We start from the raw sequence: 20,990 nt of genomic DNA on the forward strand, positions 1-20,990 counted from the left end.
CAGGTGCTCCCGTGTGCGAGTCTTCATCAGTAGGCCAAATGCCTGCCCCTCAATCACAAATTCTATGCAGAATTTTTCATTAATAGAACTAGCTCTCAATGACATGATTTGAGTTCTAGTCCTGTCTTTATAATCAAGTGGCTCTGTGAACTTGCAAAGTCACCTCAATTCTGAGTTTTGTATTCCTCAACTATATCCTGAAGAAGTTGAACCAGAATTTTTACATCCCACTCTCCTTTTTTTATTGGAAAGTCAGATAAACAGAGAGGAAGATCTTCCATCCATTAAATCACTCCCCAAGCAGCCGTAATGGCTGGAGCTGCATCGATCAGAAGCCAGGAGCCCGGAGCTCTTCCAGGTCTCCCAAGTGGGTGCAGGGTCCCAAGTCTTTGGGCCATCCTCGACTCCTTTCCCAGGCCACAGCAGGGAGCTGGATGGAAAGCTGGGCTGCCGGGATTAGAACCGGCATCCATATGGAATCCTGGCATGTGCAAGGCAAGGACTTTAGCCACTAGGCTACTGCACTGAGCCCTTTACATTCCTTTGATTTTTTTGCTTTTTTAAAAAAGATTTTTTATTTATATGAAACAAACAGAAAGAACAAGTAATGGGGGGGGTATTGATCTGGATTTTTCCTGTCATTGCTTCACTCCCCAAAAGGCCATACCAGCCAGAGCTTGGCTGGGCCGAAGCCAAGAACCAGGAGCTCCATCCGTGTTTCCCACATGGGTGATGTAAGTGCTTGGGCCATCTTCTGCCACCTTCGCAGGTGCATTAGCAGGAAGCTGGGGCAGAAATGGACTAGCTTGGGTTAGGGAGGGCTAAGTGTGGTGGCATTGTAGATTAAGCTGCTGCTAATATCAGTATCTAATATTGTTTTGTTGTTGCAGCCTTTTGGGAAGTGAACCAGCACATGGTTGATTTCTTTCTTTCTGTGTTTCTCTCCCTCTTTCTGTAACTCTTTCAAATAGACAAATCTTTAGAAAAAAATTGTGACTTGTCCAGGATCCACTCATCAAATTGTCATGAGCAGCCACACTACAGCGCTGATACCTGGCATTTCTTCACACTGGCCTTCTAAAACAACGTGTTTTTTTTTAACATTTTAAAATTTTTATTGGAAAGGAAGATTTACAGAGAGAGGCAGAGACAAAAACATCTTCCATCTGTTGGTTCACTCCCCAAGTAGCCGCATGCAATGGCTCAAGCTGAGCCGATCTAAACTTGGGAGCCTGGAGCTTCTTCTGGGTCTCCCACGTGAGTGCATGATCCCAAGGTTTTGCGCTGTCCTCCACTGCTTTCCCATACCACAAGCAGGGAGCTGATGGGAAGCAGAGCGGCCAGGATACAAACCACGCACGGAGCTGGATAGGAAATGCAATGGCCAGTATACAAACCAGCACACATATGGGATCCTTACACGTACAAGACAAGGATTTAGCTACTAGGCTACTGCTCTGGGCCCTAAAACAACTTTTAAAAATAATTTATGTCTATGTACCTGAAAGGCAGAAAGACAGAGATGTTCCATTTGCTAGTTGACTCCCCAAGTGTGTGCCACAGTCAGGCTTGGCTTGGCCTAAAGGCGGAGCCTAATTTGGGTCTCTTCCAGGGCCCTGAGTCCTTGAGTTGTTACCTTTCACCTTCTGAGACGCACGTTAGTAGGAAACTGCAATAGGACAAAGCCTGGGCTCGGGCTGACGCTCTGTTGTAACGTGCTAGTGCTTCAAGCCATGGTTCAACTTGTATGCCAGATTTGGGCTCTGTCACTGGTTTTTGTTATTCCAGAGTTTGCAAGGAAAGAATCTTGATTGAATTTGAACTGTAATACTGCACCAAGGTGGAGGAATCCACCAGGGGGTAGGGGTGTGGGGAGGGGTGGGGGGATTCCCAGAGGCTATGAAACTGTCACATAATGCATAATAATTAATAAAAAAAAGTCAAAAAAAATATATTAAAAAAAAAAAAAAAGAACTGAGTCCCGGCGGCGTGGCCTAGCAGCTAAAGTCCTCGCCTTGAAAGCCCCAGGATCCCATATGGGCGCCGGTTCTAATCCCGGCAGCTCCACTTCCCATCCAGCTCCCTGCTTGTGGCCTGGGAAAGCAATTGAGCACGGCCCAATGCTTTGGGACTCTGCACCCGCGTGGGAGACCTGGAAGAGGTTCCAGGTTCCCGGCATCGGATTGGCGTGCACCGGCCTGTTGCGGCTCACTTGGGGAGTGAATCACCGAACGGAAGATCTTCCTCTCTGTCTCTCCTCTGTGTATATCTGGCTGTAATAAAATGAATAAATCTTTTAAAAAAAAAAAAAAGAAAAGAACTGAGAAGAAACTTACATGAATGAATGGCTGATATAACCCTATTTCAACCAGATTACTTGTATTTTATACACTGCAATTATGGCAGTTACAGGAGAAGCTTGTTTCTAAAACTGCCTATTTTTTTTAAAGGATCATTAATTTACTTGAAAGACAGTCTCACTCCCCAGATGGCATCAATGCCTGGGGCTGGGATAAGTCCAAATAGCCACAGTGACTAGGTCCAGGCCAGGCCAGAGCCAGGATCCTGAAACTCCCTGCATCTCCAGGTTTTCCACTTGGTGGAAAGCCCAAGTGCTAGGCATTGTACCTCTGCTTTCCCAGGTGTGTTACCAGGGAGCAGGATCAGAAGCTGGGCAGAGACAAACTCTTTGAGTTGCTGTTTCGTTATATGCTAGCTACTTAGTGTGTCATATATTTATAAAAATAGAATTACAGAAATACCAGCTTCATTTGTTGGTTGTATGAATTACAGAAGCTAATACTGCAGCATATTATAAGCAGTGTCTGTCAGATAGTGAGCATTCAAAATATGTCATCTACTCATAAAAACAAAACTACAAAAGTACCAGCTTCATGTGTTGGTTGTATGAACTACAGGTGCTAATACTGCAACATACTGAAGCAATGTCTATCAGAAAGTAAGCTCTCAATAAACATGTGCTTCATTATTAATATTGTTGCCACTGTTGTTATAGTTACATATCAAGAACAAGATTTAATTTGGCAAAGGGTTTTGTTTCCTGCAAAAGAAATTCCTAATACTTTCAGATGGTCTGAAATGCTGTTCCCAATTTTAACATCTCATGCTCTGGTATTTGGTGTTTAAAATCTGAATTGAAGCATGTTCTGATGTTGTTACCCACTAACTTGTCTTACATACGCCTCCTATGAAGAAAAAGCATTATTCTGCTGCTGATTTTGTGTGTAGATGTGCAGTAATATTCTCAAATTCTGTAGTTCTGTGTGTGACCAAGGAATTTGTTTACTAAAGGAAACTAAGTGGCATTTCAGACTTACAAGTTGCAGTCTAGGGTAACAGATCTAGAAGAGGTGACCTAGGTGTCACGTGTCTGGATGTACATTGTTAGCTCTGATTTTGGTATTGCCAAAGTACATGAGACATGTGAGATATCTGCCCAGAAGGGATTCAGGATGATATAGTTGTGGAGAATGCATTTATAAACATGGAGCAATACTGGATTTGCATTAAAGAGCAGGAAACAGCATGACATGGATTATATGTATTAGCAATTCTCTGAAATGATGGGAGCAGCCTTTTGGAACTGAAGGCTCTGGGCCCGGCGGCGTGGCCTAGCGGCTAAAGTCCTCGCCTTGAACACGCTGGGGTCCCATATGGGCGCCGGTTCTAATCCCGGCAGCTCCACTTCCCATCCAGCTCCCTGCTTGTGGCCTGGGAAAGCAGTCGAGGATGGCCCAATGCATTGGGACACTGCACCCGCGTGGGAGACCTGGAAGAAGTTCCTGGTTCTTGGCTTCGGATCCGCATAGCACCAGCCGTTGCGGCTCACTTGGGGAGTGAATCATCGGATGGAAGATCTTCCTCTCTGTCTCTCCTCTTCTGTGTATATCTGACTTTGTAATAAATAAATAAATAAATCTTTAAAAAAAAAACTGAAGGCTCATATTAACGACTAGTAAACAGTAAGATGACATGTATAAACGAGAGAGGCCTTGTGGTACCTATATCAGAGAATGAGCTTTTGAAGAGTCTTAGCAAAGAAACGTGAACTTTTTTTTGTGAAGGTGTATTTATTTTTATTGGAAAGTCAAATTTACAGAGAGGAGGAGAGATGTAGAGATCACTGTTCACTGCTTCCCTCCTCAAGTGGCCACGGCAGCCGGAACTCAGCCAATCAGGATCCAGGCGCTTCTGGGTCTCCCATGCGGGTGCAGGGCCCCAAAGCTCTGGACAGTGCTCTTCTGCTTTTCCAGGCCACAAGCAGGGAGCTGGAAGGGAAGTGGACTATCCAGGACAAGAACTGGTGCACATTTGGGATCCTGGCATGTGCCAGGCGAGGACTTTAGCAACTAGACCACCACACGGGGCCCTGTGAACCTTTTTAGATGCATATAAGGAAATATTATTCATCCATTAATAAGGAACTTAGTACTATTTTTTGCTGAAGTGTAATAAACCTTGAGTATATTATAGTAAGTGGAAGAAGCACCACATACACGATTTTGTTTATGTGAAATGTTCAAAATAAGCAAACCTCTGGGGACAGAAAGATGAGCATTGATTGCTAAAGGTTGAGGGTAGGCACAGAAATGGGGAGTGGATGCTGATGAAGCTAGCCTGTCTTAATCTAGTGAAAATGTTTCAGAATTGGGCAGTTGTGATCCTTTAAGGTTGCTTAACAACCTTGTGAATATTACAGGAATCACTGACTTGATACCTTGAAAGAATGAGGTGTGTATCCATTTTTTTTTTTTTTAAGATTTTATTATTATTGGGAAGTCAGATATACAGAGAGGAGGAGAGACAGAGAGGAAGATCTTCCATCCGATGATTCACTCCCCAAGTGAGCCGCAACGGGCCGGTACGCGCCTATCCGATGCCGGGAACCAGGAACCTCTTCCAGGTCTCCCACGCGGGTGCAGGGTCCCAAATCTTTGGACCGTCCTCGACTGCTTTCCCAGGCCACAAGCAGGGAGCTGGATGGGAAGTGGAGCTGCCAGGATTAGAACCGGCGCCCATATGGGATCCTGGTGCGTTCAAGGCGAGGACTTTAGCCGCTAGGCCACGCCGCCGGGCCCAGTGTATCCATTTTTTAAAGGACTTGGGAAATCCTTTTTAAAGTAACAAACCAGTATTCATTCTATTATGGGTTCCCTAATACCTGCCAAACACTAGACCATTTGGGGTAGTAGCTAATGAAAATGAACTAAACATACTCCCTACCTCCAGGAGTCTTGCACTGTAATTTGGAAGATAGATGTATAAATAGATAACCGTATAGTATACTGTGAACGGTTCTGTGGTAGAGTTGCTTTCCGAATGTCATTGAACACGAGTTAAGATATTAGCATAAGCTTTTTTTTTTTTTTTTTTTTTTTTTTTTAAAGATTTATTCATTTTATTACAGACAGATATACAGAGAGGAGGAGAGACAGAGAGGAAGATCTTCCGTCCGATGATTCACTCCCCAAGTGAGCCGCAACGGGCCGATGTGCGCCGATCCGATGCCGGGAACCTGGAACCTCTTCCAGGTCTCCCACGCGGGTGCAGTGTCCCAATGCACTGGGCCGTCCTCAACTGCTTTCCCAGGCCACAAGCAGGGAGCTGGATGGGAAGTGGAGCTGCCGGGATTAGAACCGGCGCCCATATGGGATCCCGGGGCTTTCAAGGCAAGGACTTTAGCCGCTAGGCCACGCCGCCGGGCCCTAGCATAAGCTTTTTATAGTTGATGAAATCTGAGCAATTTCCAAAAGTTTGAGCCCAAAGAGTCTTACGGGCAGAGTAAGGCTGCACGAGCAAAAGCAGAGTGATCTGAAAGCCACCTGGATTGAGTCTGGTGCCCTAACTCCCTGGGATATCCCTGAAGGTGAGCTTTTTCCTCAAGTGTTTAGTTTAATCCAGTTTTCATGGTACAAGGTTTCAGTGTGTGTAAAACCTTTAGGAGAGTCCCTGGAAGTGTAAGCTGTTGTTAAAGGAGACCCTACTAGTCTTCCTTTCTGCTTCGGTGTAATTTATGTGAAGAATAAGCACACAGCCAGTAGTGCAGCTGCTCCTGCTGTTGCTGCGTTCGTCACACCATCACGCGTGGAAGGAAGCGTGTTCCCAGCCGATCTGTTGTGCTGCATACACGACTCAGACAGCCCTCAGACCTTGTAGTATATCCTTTAGTTTTTTTTTTTTTTTTAAAGATTTTATTTTTATTACAAAGTCAGATATACAGAGAGGAGGAGAAACAGAGAGGAAGATCTTCCATCCGATGATTCACTCCCCAAGTGAGCCGCAACGGGCCGGTGCTATGCGGATCCGATGCTGGGAACCAGGAACCTCTTCCAGGTCTCCCACGCGGGTGCAGTGTCCCAATGCATTGTGCCGTCCTCGACTGCTTTCCCAGGCCGCAAGCAGGGAGCTGGATGGGAAGTGGAGCTGCCGGGACTAGGACCGGCGCCCATATGGGATCCCGGGGCATGTTCAAAGCGAGGACTTTAGCCGCTAGGCCACGCCGCCGGGCCCTATATCCTTTAGTTTTAAAAGGCGTTTTCTAGTTTAAAAAAAATAATGCTTAGCTGAGATGTAGAGTTTCTACCCAATTACCAAGATAGTTTTGGATCACCAAATATCTGAAACTGAAAAATTCTTGACCTCATTCCCAGTGCAGTAACTTAGTGATTGAAGTCCTCACCTTGCACATACTGGGATCCCATATGGTTCATGTCCCGGTGGCCCCGCTTCCCATCCAGGTCCCTGCTTGTGGCCTGGGGAAGCAGTCGAGGACGGCCCAAAGCCTAGGAACCCTGCACCCACATGGGAGACCAGAAGAAACTCCAGACTCTTGGCTTCAGATCGGCTCAGCTTGGGCTGTTGGGGCCACTTGGGGAGTGAACCAGCAGATGGAAAATGTTGCTCCTCCTCTCTCTGTAAATCTGCCTTTCCAAGAAAAATAAATCTTCATTAAAAAAAAACCAAATTGACCTCTTAAAGGGGACTTAGCCATGATTACACCCTATGGAGCTGATTACTTCTTTATTTAATCAAAAAATTATTTTGTGTTTAAAAAAGAATAAATAAAAAATAAAAGGTTTATGTATTTTGCCACGGTGTAAAGGGTTATTTTTTTTTTCTTTCTTTTTTTTTTTAATTTTTTTTATTATTTATTATTTGTAATTCATTAATTACATTGTATTATGTGACACAGTTACATAGGTACTTGGGTTCTCCCCACCCCTCCCCGAACCCTTGACAGTTACTTACTGAGTGACTGCTCTGTGCCAGGAATTTTCCTGCCTGCCAGGAATATGTGGGTTAGCAAAGAGACTAAAATGACCTTTGCTCAAGGAGTTTACATTTATGCTTATCTGTTCTTTTTTTTTTTAAGTTATTTATTTATTTACAGTAGAGTGCTCATCTGTTAATTTACTTCCCAAATACCCACAGCACTGGGCAGTTGCCAAAGCCAAGAGCCAGGAAATATAGTACAGGTCTCCCACATGGGAAGCAGGAACCCAATCACATGACCGTCAAACCAGTACCTCCCCAGGTCAGCACTGATGCAAAGCTGGGATTAAGATTTATAGATAGGAATCAAACTCCGCAGTCTCCTGTAGGCCGTGAGCATTGGACCTAGTAGGCTTAAGTGCCTAGTAGCTAATCTAACTCTTACTAGAAAACAGCTTTTCTGCAAGACTTGTTTTTGTCACACACACACAAAAAGATTTGTTTTTGTCTCCAAAATTCTTGTGGCAGACTCTATTGTTTCTGTTGGAGCCTTATTTGTAGTAGGAAAAATCTTTGAGGAATGATTAAACTAGGCTTAATCAGTCACATTGGCACCTGCTATTTGTTATTTCTTTTATTCCTCCCCAAATGTCATGTTACTATGGTCTGAGGTATTTGCAGTGCACAGTTGCAGCAAAACTCATTGCCTTATTTGTCATTATGCAAGTAAACATTTTCTATCAGTGATTTCACCGGTTCGTCATACTGTTTTTTTACTATTGTTTAAAGAGTTTTTCATACCCATGACTACTATGTATTGAGAAAGACAGTAATCAAAGGCATTGATTTAACCTTTGCTCTTCTGTTAAATTTTCTCTCCAGTAAAATTGGTTCTCCACCCAAGACTCCTGTAAGTCATGTGGCTGCTACCTCAGCTGGGCCCTCTAACGTTGGAACAGAGCTGAGTTCTGTGCCTCCCAAATCCAGTGCATTTCTGACTAGAGTACCAGTGTATCCTCAGCATTCTGAAAACATTCAGTATTTTCAAGATCCAAGAACTCAGATTCCCTTTGAAGTCCCGCAGTACCCACAGACAGGTGAGTCATTTCTGGCATCTCCGAGGATGGGTCTGAAGCTGTACATTGTTTTCCTTAAAGTGAATGAACCACTTATGTTGTGTCAAGCATATCTACGTGAAAAAGGTTTACGCCTTGGACTGTAAGACGCTACAGGTCGCTGTCCAAGTCTGTGAGTCTGGAGGTCAGTGATTGTTGTTACTAGTGGTCGTGAGTCAGAAACAGGGCGCGTGGACGAGCTGCTGAGTGCTCTGTCCATGCCCTAAACTGGTTTGCAAAATATGTTGGCTGTTTACTTAGGTACAATTTGGAGAAGGAAATGAAAACCTTAAATATATTTTGAAGTAGGTCTTGAACCTCTGCTTCACACCAAAAATCAGTGATGTGACTGATGACCATCCAGAACCTGTGGTAACAGGTACTCTGGAAGGAAGTCTGTTAATCCCTCTGTCATGTGGTTTTAAGGAGCTGTTTAACAGAGCATTGAGCATTAATGATTTTCTTATAGTGATATCTTGAAAATATTAGCTTCTTTATAAGCCAGTGTAAGTTAAAGTTCAAAGCTTGTATTTTCCCACATTGAAAGCTGCTTTAGACTTAAATGTTGGATTTTACTAAGGTTACATTAAATATTCCTCTTTCCAATTTTCAAGGATACTACCCACCACCTCCAACGGTACCAGCTGGTGTGGCTCCCTGTGTTCCTCGCTTTGTGAGGTCCAATAATGTTCCAGAATCCTCCCTCCCACCTGCTTCCATGCCATATGCTGATCATTACAGTACATTTTCCCCTCGAGATCGAATGAATTCTTCTCCTTACCAACCTCCTCCTCCGCAGCCGTATGGACCAGTTCCTCCAGTACCTTCTGGAATGTATGCTCCTGTATATGACAGCAGGCGCATCTGGCGCCCACCTATGTACCAACGAGATGACATTATCAGAAGCAATTCTTTACCTCCGATGGATGTGATGCACTCATCTGTCTATCAGACATCTTTGCGAGAAAGATATAACTCATTAGATGGCTATTACTCAGTGGCTTGTCAGCCACCAAGTGAGCCGAGGACAACTGTGCCTTTACCAAGGGTGAGTGTTGACGCAAATACTTCTGTGTTTGAAGTCAAACTGCCCGGGAATCCATGTCCTGACTTCTTCACGGATTGACTTATCTGAGGTTACTTAACTTCCTTATGCATAGACTTTGACAGCTACTTGATAGAAATGATGGTAATACCTACCTCAAGACTTTTGTGAGAATTAACTCAGAAAAATAAAGCTCTTAGAATTGGTCTGATCATGCTCAATAAATGCTATATTTGAATAGGGAACTGATGAGAAGGGGAAAAGAAAAATACAAACATAAAGGACCCTTTTTCTGTATCTCCTATATACACATGACTTTCCTAAACCTTTGAAGTTCAGTGTTCTGATTTTACTCTTAACATCCACTTTTGTTTAAGTGTGTTGAGAATAGAGCAGGGTGACTTCCCAGCTGTGTTTTATTTTTCTCCCAGCAATTTCATAAACTGTTCACATTATTTTCATAGAGCACAGTTAAATTTAATCACCACTCCCTAGGTGCTTAAGATTGTTTCTCTTATCCCCCTTAGGAACCTTGTGGTCATTTGAAGACTAGTTGCGAAGAGCAGATCAGAAGAAAGCCAGATCAGTGGGCACAGTACCACACTCAGAAAGCTCCTGTCTCTTCAACTCTTCCTGTGGCAACACAGTCTCCAACACCACCTTCTCCTCTATTCAGTGTAGACTTTCGCACGGATGTAAGAAAGGTTTTAATCTCGATGTTGCAGAGCTAGGTCAAACAGCAAAGTATAAGTCATTTATTGAGATGAGGGGTAACCATTCTGGATATTTGCCATAATTTGGTGTGCAGTTGAGTTTAGTTCAACAAGCACTGAGTGCATGAGCCCTGTGGGTAGATGTTGTTGAAACTCGGAAGACTATAAGGCATAGTCCTTTGTGAAGAATTCAAAACCTTTACAGTGTTATAGCTATTTTTTAAATTTTTATTAATAAAATTTAGAACGAAATATCATTTATTGAGCACATATTAATGCAAGGCAGCATGTTAAGCATTTACATAATGCTATTTTATTTAATTCTCACAAAAAACTTAAGAGGCAGGTATTATCCATATTATATACAATAGGAATCCTACCCAGGGAAGTTAATTAATTTGTTCAAAATCTTTCGACCTGTTAAGAACCTGGGACTTGAATCCTAGCTTGAGGCATTTTTTCCCTATGTCACAAGAGCTACAAAAATACCTACTCTATTATTGTTTTTTAAGATTTACTTATTTTTATTGGAAAGGCAGATTTATAGAGAGGAGGAGAGACAGAGAGAAAGATATTCCATCTATTGGTTCACTCCCCAGGCGGCTACAAGGGCCGTAGCTGAACCAATCCAAAGCCAGGAGCCTCCTAGTCTCCCACATGGGTGCAGGCTGCCAAGGTTTTGGGCCGTGCTCAACTGCTTTCCCAGGCCACAAGCAGAGAGCTGAATGGGAAGTGGGACTGCCAGGATTAGAACCGGTGCCCATATGGGATCCCAGCACGAACAAGGTGAGGACTTTAGCCACTAGGATACCACCCAGGGCCCCTACTCTATTATTTTTATTGTTTATATCACTGGTAATTATTTTTTGGCATTACAGAACAGATTTTTTTGTACCAGGATGATTTCTGTTTAACCTGTTACTTTTATTGCTGTTATGTTTAGAGAAAATTTTTAATTAAAAAACAATTCTGATTTATTCTCCCCCACAGAGGCTATAATATTTTTAAAAAATGGTGAACATTTTTTATTTAAAAAGGAAAGTAATAGGGAGAAGGGATGGGAGAAAGATAGAGTGGGAGCGGGGGGAAGAGAGAGGGCAATGTCTTCCATCTACTGATTTCTTTCCCGGCTGGCCAGAATGGCCGAGTAAGTCCAAAAGAAAGAGCCTGGAACTCTGCTCTGGGGCCCAAGTGCTTGCACTAACATTCGCAGCTTTCCTAGGTTCTCTGTGCAGGGAAATGGATGTGTTGCAAGCAGTGGCTTAACCCATGCCACAACCCTAGACCTCACTTTTTAGAATTCTTTTCATTATAAAAGATTTCAAAGATACACATATATAGAACAAAATAATACAACAGACTTCATGTACATATCACCCAGCTTCCGTAACTGTCAGTTCAGCTAGTCTTGTCTCCTTTGTACCCCCTCTTCATACGAGATTATTTCTGAGTGATTCCATATATCTTATTGTTTTGACGGCGTGGCCTAGCGGCTAAAGTCCTCGCCTTGAACGCGCCGGGGTCCCATATGGGCGCCGGTCCTAGTCCCGGCAGCTCCACTTCCCATCCAGCTCCCTGCTTGTGGCCTGGGAAAGCAGTTGAGGATGGCCCACACCTGCGTGGGAGACCTGGAAAAAGTTCCTGATTCTTGGCTTCGAATCGGCACAGCACCGGCCGTTGCACTCACTTGGGGAGTGAATCATCGGACAGAAGATCTTCCTCTCTGTCTCTCCTCCTCTCTGTATATCTGACTTTGTAATAAAAATAAATAGATCTTTTAAAAAAATTTAATAACTCATTGAATTTTAAACTAGATCTACATTTTATCTTATTAATTCTAGACTTCTTCAAAGCAGGTAGACATCTTAGCAGCAGAGTGATAAAGGTGACAGTGGCTTGGCAGGAACTGATTTTCATATATTACATATGCTATGCTTTCAGAAATGAATGTTTCCCCCCAAAAATAATATTAAGTGTTTCCCTGAGAATCAGATCTGCTCTCATCTGGCAATATGATTTGGAACAAATTGTTTAACTTTTCAGCTTTGTGTGTCCCTACCTGTATAATCAGTTAACTAACTGTAGTGACTTGCCCAACTTTTGTATTCTGATCTGTAACGTCAGTTACTCAGCATCTCTTCACAGTCGGTTTATTTTCCTTTGTAGCTTCAGAGTGTTCTTTGCCTTACTTTTGTTCTTTCTGTAGCACTCCTGGGTTATTAGTTAGGTTTACTTACTTACACATGTTGCTCTTTTCTCAAGAAAATCAGCACCTGTAGCACAGGGCCTGTGATCCTGGTGTCTGTATATCTCTGTATTGGCTTTCTCTGCTTTGTTCACTTTATCTAAGCTTCCAATACCATGTTAGCAGTAAGCTGTAAATAGTTCATAGTAGAAATCGGTAGTTCCTTATGAACACAAAAAACAGAATTTTTTTCATTATATAAATACTCTGTTACTTCTCACAATTTTTTATATAAGTTATTGAAATCCACCGAATTCTGTGATAGTTTATATTAGTTATAAGCTTATAAATTTTCCTTTAGTACTAATTGGCTTTTTTTTTTTTTTTAATTAGTTCTCTGAGAGTGTGAGTGGTACAAAATTTGAAGACGATCATCTTTCCCATTATTCTCCCTGGTCTTGTGGCACCATAGGCTCCTGTATAAATGCTATTGATTCAGAACCCAAAGATGTCATTGCTAATTCAAATGCTGTGTTAATGGTATGATTTTTGCTGGGGTGAGGGAGCTTGCTGGTGGGGGGCGGATGGGGACTGGCTGTAATGCATGCTTTTGGTTTTAGTTTTTTTTCCTTTCTGGCTATTTTTTTTTTCCTGTTAAAGTGGGTCATATTTGTCTGGTTGGTTGTTTTTAAGCTTTATCTTAAAGACAGAGTGACAGAAAAAGAGAGAGAGATCTTCATCAGTTGGTTCACTCCTCAAATGTCAGCGACAGCCTGTTGGGGCAGGCCAGAACTAGGAACTAGGAATTCTATCCAGATTCTCCCATGTGTGTGGCCAGCCCCCAAGCTCTTTGTCTACTGCCCTCGCAGAATGTGTCAGCAGGAAGCTGGGTTGTTGACAGAGCAGAACTGGCATTCCTGTGTGGGTGCAGGCATCCCCAGCAGGGCTTAACCCCAAGGTGCCTGCCCCTGCCAGTTTTAGAATGAAAGCTGTCATTTTTGTATTGTTGTAGTAAATCTCATCTGGTTTATGTTAGATAAGTCTGAAATAAATTGGAGTTAATATTTTAATTATTTGGTGGTTTAAAATAGTTGCTTGATTATCATTGAAATGTAAAGCAGATTTATCAGGGAAGCCTTACTGCATGTCTTGGGATAACATACTCAAGGCTACTTCAGAACGTTCATGAAAGTGGATTTCAGCTACTTTGTACTAAAATAAGCTTATCTTTTATTTCCATTTTCTATAATGTTTTAAAAGTTTATAAAGTATTTTGTTTGAGTAGCAGAGAGAGTATGCACCCACTGGCTCACACCTCAAATGTTCACAAACTGATTGACGCTGGGAACCCCATCTAGGTCTTCCATGTGGTTAGCAGGGACCCAATTACCTCATTAGTCTTTTCTGAATTTGCTTTAAGTCGGAGTCAGGAGATGGGTCTCAAACCCAGGTACTCCAGTGTGGGATAGAGCATTTTAACCACTAGGCTCACTGCATGAACTTTTTTGTAAGTACCCTTACTCGTATTACCACCAGAAGAAATTACTAAGAGTCCTTTTATTGTGTTTTTGTTTTCTAGGACCTGGACAGTGGGGATGTTAAGAGAAGAGTACATTTATTTGAAACTCAGAGAAGGACAAAAGAAGAAGACCCAATAATTCCTTTTAGTGATGGACCCATTATCTCAAAATGGGGTGCAATTTCCAGATCCTCCCGTACAGGTTACCATACCACAGATCCTGTCCAGGCGACTGCTTCCCAAGGAAGTGCAACTAAGCCCATCAGTGTATCAGGTATCTCATACTTATCCTGAAATATTAAGAGGGAATGGGCGAGAGACCCTGCTCTCAGCTGCTCTTTTAATCCTCTGCATGCCCAAAGTTAGGTTGGTTAGGACTGGGTTGGCCAAGCTGGGTCAAGCATTATACATAGGTGGTAGGGACTCACTCAGCGGAGCCATCACCTACTGCCTCCCAGTGTCTATATTAGCAGAAAGTTGGAGTCAGGAGCTCGAGCTGAGTATTGAACCTGGTACTCTAACATGAGATGTAGGCTTCTTAACTACTAGATTAAACACCTGCCCAAGGCACTGCTTTTTAGTCCCCAGCCTGTTAAGAATAATTCTCTGTTTAACAACCATAGTAAGTGCAGTGAGATGATTAACTAGGATTGCATGACTAGTATAAAATACAAAAGTATGCAGTCATATAAGCGTACTTATTTTGTACTTTTCTGATTACTTTTTCTCTGCATTTCTGCAGATTATGTCCCTTACGTCAATGCTGTTGATTCAAGGTGGAGTTCGTGCAGCAGCGAGACCACGTCGTCAGCACACTATGTTGAACGGTAAGACTGCTGTTGCTAGGGTTCTCTAGTCCAAGGCTTGCATGTCTGTATCCTGCAAATGCACAGCCAACCTGAATTGTTCTTGAAATGTGCTTTGTAATGTGAGTTTTACACCGAATCTGTGGGGGGGTGGGAAGTTTTACATTTGGAGTGATGACAGAAGCTTGCAGATAGTCTGTTACCTGCTGTAGTTGCTCCATTCATTCCACTTATTTCAATAAACATGTTTTTCTTTAAAGGGACAGGTTCATTGTTGCTGATTTATCTAGTCACAGAAAGCATTCCAGCACTGGAGACCTCCTGAGCCTGGAGCTTCAGCAGGTAAGCTGTGTGACACAACTTCGAACTTTTTAAAATAGAATGATGATTCAAAATGACAGTTGGAAGCTGGCTTTACTTTCTTCTCTCTCTTTCTACAGGCCAAGAGTAATTCATTACTTCTTCAGAGGGAGGCTAATGCTCTGGCCATGCAACAGAAGTGGAACTCCCTGGATGAAGGCCGTCACCTTACATTAAATCTTCTAAGCAAGGAAATTGAACTGAGAAATGGAGAGGTATAGAAATTGAAACTCTTAGCAGTGGTTTTTCTAACTACTATTTGTAGAATTCTTTATTTAGTAGAGGGTTAAGCTTGTGATTATAAGATAAATTGAAAGTATGTCATTGTAAAAATGAGAAGTAAAATAAGAATGGAAGAAGGGTGGTCACAAGATAGGGTAGGATGGGAAGTTTTTTTATGCTCACAAAGCTCTATATGAAATACATGACATTTGTATATATGAAATACGTAAGATTTGTTCCCCTTATACAAATTTAACCTCTAGCTTCTTACATCATGCGTTTGTTTTCTGCTGCTGAATCTTGGTTTGTATCGTTACCAGCTCCATCCTACCATGCCTTTTTCTGATAAATGATTGACATCTTTTAAAATGGTAAAATAATGTTATATGGGGATGGCCTTGTGATGCAGTGGGTTAACCTGCAATTTGCCATATCAGATTCCCATTTGAGAGGACCATTTTGAGTCTTAGCCACTTTTCTTCCAACCCATCTTTCTGTTAATGTGCTTTAGAAGCCAGTGGGTGTTGGGCCCCAGCCATCCGTGTGAAAGGCTCAGGTGGGGTTTCTGGCTCCTGGTTACAGGCTGACCCAGCTCTTGCTATTGTGACCATTTCGGGAATAAATCATCAGAGGGAAGGTACTTGGCCTCTCCAGCAAAGGAATAAAGATTTAGTCCCAGATTGCTTAAATAATTTTTTTAAGTTCATGAATAATGCACATTATACTTTTTAAAAACAAATTGAAATATTTATTTATTTATTTATTTATTTATTTATTTATTGTTAGAGAAAGAGAGATATTCATCTGCTGGTTCACTCCCCAAATGGCTACATTGGCTAGGGCTTGGCAAGGCTGCAGCCAAGAGACTAGAATTCCATCCAGGTCTCCTATGTGAGTGACAGAGACCCAAGAATTCTCTGTTGCTTTTCCCAGGCCATTTGCAGGGTGCTGGGTTGAAAGAAGAGCAACTGGGACCCAATCTGGCACTCACAGGAAATGTTGGCTTTGCAGGTAGCAGGTTAATGTGCTGTATTACAGAACTAGTTCCCTCCTAAATAATTACTTACTTTAATTATTGGTATTCCCGTTTTAACTTCAAAGGAAGTTACAGGTTTGGTTTATATCATATCAATCTTTTTGTTACAGAGTGATTATACAGAGGACGCAGCAGATACTAAACCCGACAGGGATATTGAACTAGAGCTTTCAGCACTTGATACTGATGAACCAGATGGACAAAGTGAACAAATTGAAGTAAGTACTACAGTTAGATAATCAGGAGGTATAAGGCTTAATTCCACTGGAAATTAAAAATAAATAGTTCCATACTGAAGAATTAATATTTTATTTTCTTAGGAGATCTTGGACATGCAACTTGGTATTAGTTCTCAGAATGATCAGTTGTTGAATGGAACAGCAGTGGAAAATGGACATCCAGCACAACACCAGAAGGAGTCCCTGAAGCAGAAGAGACAGAGTTTAGGTGAAGACCCTGTGATTCTGTGAGTGTTAGATACAAAACTCAGACCAGTGAGCAGAGGTCAGGGGTGTCTCAAGAGAAATGGATGCTGTGTGGGTTGGTTGTTTCTTGTTTTGTTATTTTAATTATTTTTTAATAGGCACTTTCTCTCTTGAGCACATGCTTTAGCACTTTAAAAAATTTATTTTTATAAGATTTATTTATTTTTATGATAAAGTCAGATTTACAGAGAGAAAGAGAGACAGAAAGATCTTCCATCCACTGGTTCATTTACCACGTGGCCGCAATGACCACAGCTGAGTCGAACTGGAGCCTGGAGCTTCTTTCGAGTCTCCCACATGGGCGCAGGGTCCCAAGGCTTTGGGCCATCCTCGACTGCCAGGAAACCAACCGATACCCATATGGGATCTCAGTGCATGCAAGGCGAGGACTTTAGCCACTAGGGTATTGTGCTAGCCCCCCATTTTTGTTTTTGTTTTTTGTTTGTTTGTTTTTCTTAATTTATCTATTATTTTTATTGGAAAGGAAGATTTACAGATGAAAAGATCTTCCGTCCGCTGGTTCACTCTCCAGGTGGCTGCAGTAGCTGGAACTGAGCATGTCTCCTACATGGATGCTATATCCCAAGGCACTGACTCTCCTCAACTGCCTCCCCAGCCCACAGGCAGGGAGCTGGGTGGAAAATAGAGCAACTGGAACATGAACTGGCATCTGTTTGGGATCTTGGTGCATGCAAGGCTATGATTTACCCCCTGAGCCATCACTCCAGGCCCTAAATGTTGTATTAAATTCTTATTGGCTCATTATGAGGCAAAGACATTTATGTAATGATGACAGACAGGGCAATGATTTTAGTAAAGAGATAATTTGAACTAAAATAGTGACTCAATTTGGTAGGCAGAAACTTCCTCTTCCTAGGATTAAGGTTTGTACTTGGGCTTCACATGCACTTTTTTAGTGTGACAGCCAAACCTTGAGACTACAGAATGGAGAATTCAAACCCAGATTGTGTCTCTTTTTTAAACATCATATTAAGGCTTCTCTTAGTTATTTCATTGACATTTGGTAGAAATGACGAACTTAATCTTGAACATGATAGTTTGTATGGCTGTAAGGTGAAGTGTAGTTTATTTATTTATTTTTTTAAAGATTTATTTTATTTTCATTACAAAGTCAGATATATAGAGAGGAGGAGAGACAGAAAGGAAGATCTTCCATCCGATGATTCACTCCCCAAGCGTGCGCAACAGCCGGTGCTGCGCCGATTCGAAGCCGGGAACCAGGAAGCTCTTCTGGGTCTCCCACATGGGTGCAGGGTTCCAAAGCCTTGGGCCTGGCTTTCCCAGGTCGCAAGCAGGGAACTGGATGGGAAGTGGAGCTGCCGGTATTAGAACCGACGCCCATATGGGATTCCAGCGCATTCAAGGCGAGGACTTTAGCCACTAGGCCACAGCGCCGGGCCCCTGAAGTGTAGTTTAGTTTTTAAAATTTTTTTACTTTTCAAAAATGGACCTGTTACTTTATTGCTTTTGCTAGTAGCTATTAGTACAGCTTTCATGAAACATTAAAGTCTTCACTTAAAGCTAATTTGTTTTCCATGTCATTTATTTTCTCTCAGGGAGGAGCAAAAGACGATTCTGCCAGTAACTTCTTGCTTTAGCCAGCCACTGCCAGTGTCCGTCAGCAGTGCAGGCTGCCTGCCCAGCACCACGTCCGTCAGTGTGGGTAATCTCATTCTGAAAACTCATGTGATGTCTGAAGATACAGCCGACTTTTTAAAACCTGTTGCAAATGGGAAGATGGTTAACAGCTGAAAGGAAGTTCATCTTTTAAATCTGTGACCACATCATGGAAGCATTTACACTAGCTTTTTATATATATAATATATATTATATAATGTATATTTTTTTTAAAAAAAAGATATTACTGGGGGCATTCATTTCCTGTGGACTCTTTGATACTTCGAGCCCTCTTGCATTAGCATTATGGAAAAAAAAAAAAGAAAATTTACTTTGCTAGGATAACACGTTCACTTTCCAGAAGTGATTGGAATTTGGACAACATTTAACTTAAGCTTCAAGCAGCTTTTTATGAGTTTGTAGCAATCCGGTGCAGTAACTGAGCCATTTCCTATTTTAAATGGCTTCTATAGAAAATTAACAACTCAGTTATTAAACTAGCAGGATCCTACAATGATACATCTAGTGAAAGTAGACTTAATTAACTTATTTATTTCTATTTTATGTTTCACTGAGAAATTTCCATCTCATTCCAGCTGCTTTATTTATCTTTTTCATGGGACTTTGCATGGATTTTTTTTTTTTTTTTCATTTTTTATTTGAAGAGTGGAGTTAGGCATTCTTACCATAGAATTTTACAGGGTTATATACTAGCTTTCTTTACTGCATTGTATGTAGGAGTGTGGTGCAGTGCTTTTATCTGTAGCATTGAAATTTTTTTTTAATTTTCCATTTTCAAGAATAGTTTCTGCTTTGTTGATATTTATACGCAGGCTACTTGTTGAAGTAATTAATTAAAAATATAACCAAGTGCCTAAGTCTTTCAGCTGATGTACTAGATATTAAATTCTCCTAAGTTATGCAGAATCGTTTTTACAATTTTGATAAATTATGCACTAATGTAATGGCAGATTTTTAAAATGCAGATTTAAGCCTGTACATTATTGAATCTGATGACTTGGCAAAAGAATCCGGTGCTTTCAGCTCTCTTGAGAAAACCCTGTCTGTAGCGTTTGCACTGACTAATGAGATGGGATTGCTGGGTTTTTAAGTTAAACTAATTAATTTGGGTGTTCATTGCGTTATCTTGGTTAAATATTGTTTAGTGCTACTTCATGTTGGGGTTTAATTTTTCCTTTTTTTTTTTTTTACTATTAGGTTGATAAGACTATGAACCATGTAATAGTAGAACATTGGCTAGCATTTATTCATACTAAACATGAATAATTTCTGCCTTGCTAAAATGTGACTGAAATAGTTTTGACTTGACAGCGGAAAGTATGCAGGATATTTAGCAAGCCATTCCTCAGATTTGTGGGAGATATTTTATTGGAAACTAAATTTCAGTCAGCATTTGAAACAATACGCTGGGCATTCCTTCCTGGTGATCTTCCCTATAGTATGTCTTTTGTTTTGCCTCCATTTCTTTCAGATTAGTTTGACTTTTATTATTATTTTTAATTAACTTCTGTGAAGTTGTTTACTCTGAGAATTGTACTGGAATATTTTAAGCCAAGCTGATCTTTCACCAGGTGTACTGTATGTAAGGGCTTTTCCTGCTAGCAAGATGCTTAAACAGGATCATGTTATTGGTCGTCTGAACTATTTAGTTGTTTTACAAAACCACAGCATTGTATCAGATAAGATTTTGATAAACAGTTTTGTGCACATTTCCAGGGGTGGGAGGGTTGACATTTCCCTGAAATTTCTTGATCTGAATGAGTAAATACTGGTGTTTGATACCTGTCTTAATGAACATGCTCATAAGGTGACTGATAACGTTGTAAATATACCTGAGAAACAAAAGGGTAGTTTTGATATTCTGGTGTCAGTATGGAAGATCTTACACGTTTATTTAATACTTACACACACGGAGATGTCTGTCTGCAGTGTAACAGCGCAGTAGCCATGACTTATTTCTCCTTGGTTAGTACTGTACCGTTCTGCCATGGCCAGTGCTCCTCAACCCTACAAAAATATTTTATTTATTTCACTCTGTAACCTGAGATAAATAGGAACAAGAGTTTCAAACCATGTTACATTAACTTATTTCTGACATTATAAATTAGATAGGATATTACAGGAACATGATTGTTATATAATTTATATCTGAACCTTTCTAGAAATATGTGCTTATTACGTTTGAAATGCTTCCAATGTACTTTATTTGCTGTTTGTAATTCCCAAAAGGATATGCAAACCAGTCTGTCTATTTCATGGATATTTAATAGTGAGATCTTCCATGTTGAAGGTAATGTATTTTTTTTTAAGATTTTAAAATTGCTATTTTGTTACAAAATAGAGACCTATTAACAGTTTGAGAGCTCCTTATGTGCCCTCAGGGAAAGAACCCTCTGTGCGACAGAACTACACCAAACATCTTCAGCACGGGCTGAGGGTGGATATATACTACATAAATTGATCTTGTGTATTTAACCTTACTTTTTAATTTTAAAATTGAAATTTTGAAACTTGGTTGTGCTCTGCTGGAGGGGGTTGGGAAATATGGCTTAGGTGTTTGCCTACTTGTCCAGTGAAATTACATTTGCATCAGTGTATGTATAATACCTGCC

General features: G+C 41.3%; 1 protein-coding gene across 5 annotated transcripts in view; it reads left to right on the forward strand.

The window, feature by feature from the left end:
• RC3H2 (ring finger and CCCH-type domains 2) overlaps positions 1-20,098 on the forward strand; it is a 57,563-nt gene extending 37,465 nt beyond the window's left edge. For 2 of the 5 annotated variants that reach the window (XM_058672811.1, XM_058672815.1), the window contains exons 11-21: positions 8,116-8,330; positions 8,963-9,396; positions 9,921-10,088; positions 12,685-12,831; positions 13,871-14,084; positions 14,553-14,637; positions 14,877-14,958; positions 15,057-15,191; positions 16,345-16,452; positions 16,555-16,700; positions 18,297-20,098. In XM_058672811.1, the coding sequence (XP_058528794.1) occupies positions 8,116-8,330; positions 8,963-9,396; positions 9,921-10,088; positions 12,685-12,831; positions 13,871-14,084; positions 14,553-14,637; positions 14,877-14,958; positions 15,057-15,191; positions 16,345-16,452; positions 16,555-16,700; positions 18,297-18,492 (1,930 nt within the window). In that variant the 3' untranslated portion in view covers positions 18,493-20,098. The remainder of the gene's footprint in view (positions 1-8,115; positions 8,331-8,962; positions 9,397-9,920; positions 10,089-12,684; positions 12,832-13,870; positions 14,085-14,552; positions 14,638-14,876; positions 14,959-15,056; positions 15,192-16,344; positions 16,453-16,554; positions 16,701-18,296) is intronic. The other 3 variants (XM_058672813.1, XM_058672812.1, XM_058672814.1) reach the window with 3 other exon arrangements.
• The last annotated feature ends 892 nt before the right edge of the window (positions 20,099-20,990 follow it).

This window comes from Ochotona princeps, chromosome 14 (assembly GCF_030435755.1).
Source record: "Ochotona princeps isolate mOchPri1 chromosome 14, mOchPri1.hap1, whole genome shotgun sequence".
NCBI lineage: Eukaryota > Metazoa > Chordata > Mammalia > Lagomorpha > Ochotonidae > Ochotona > Ochotona princeps.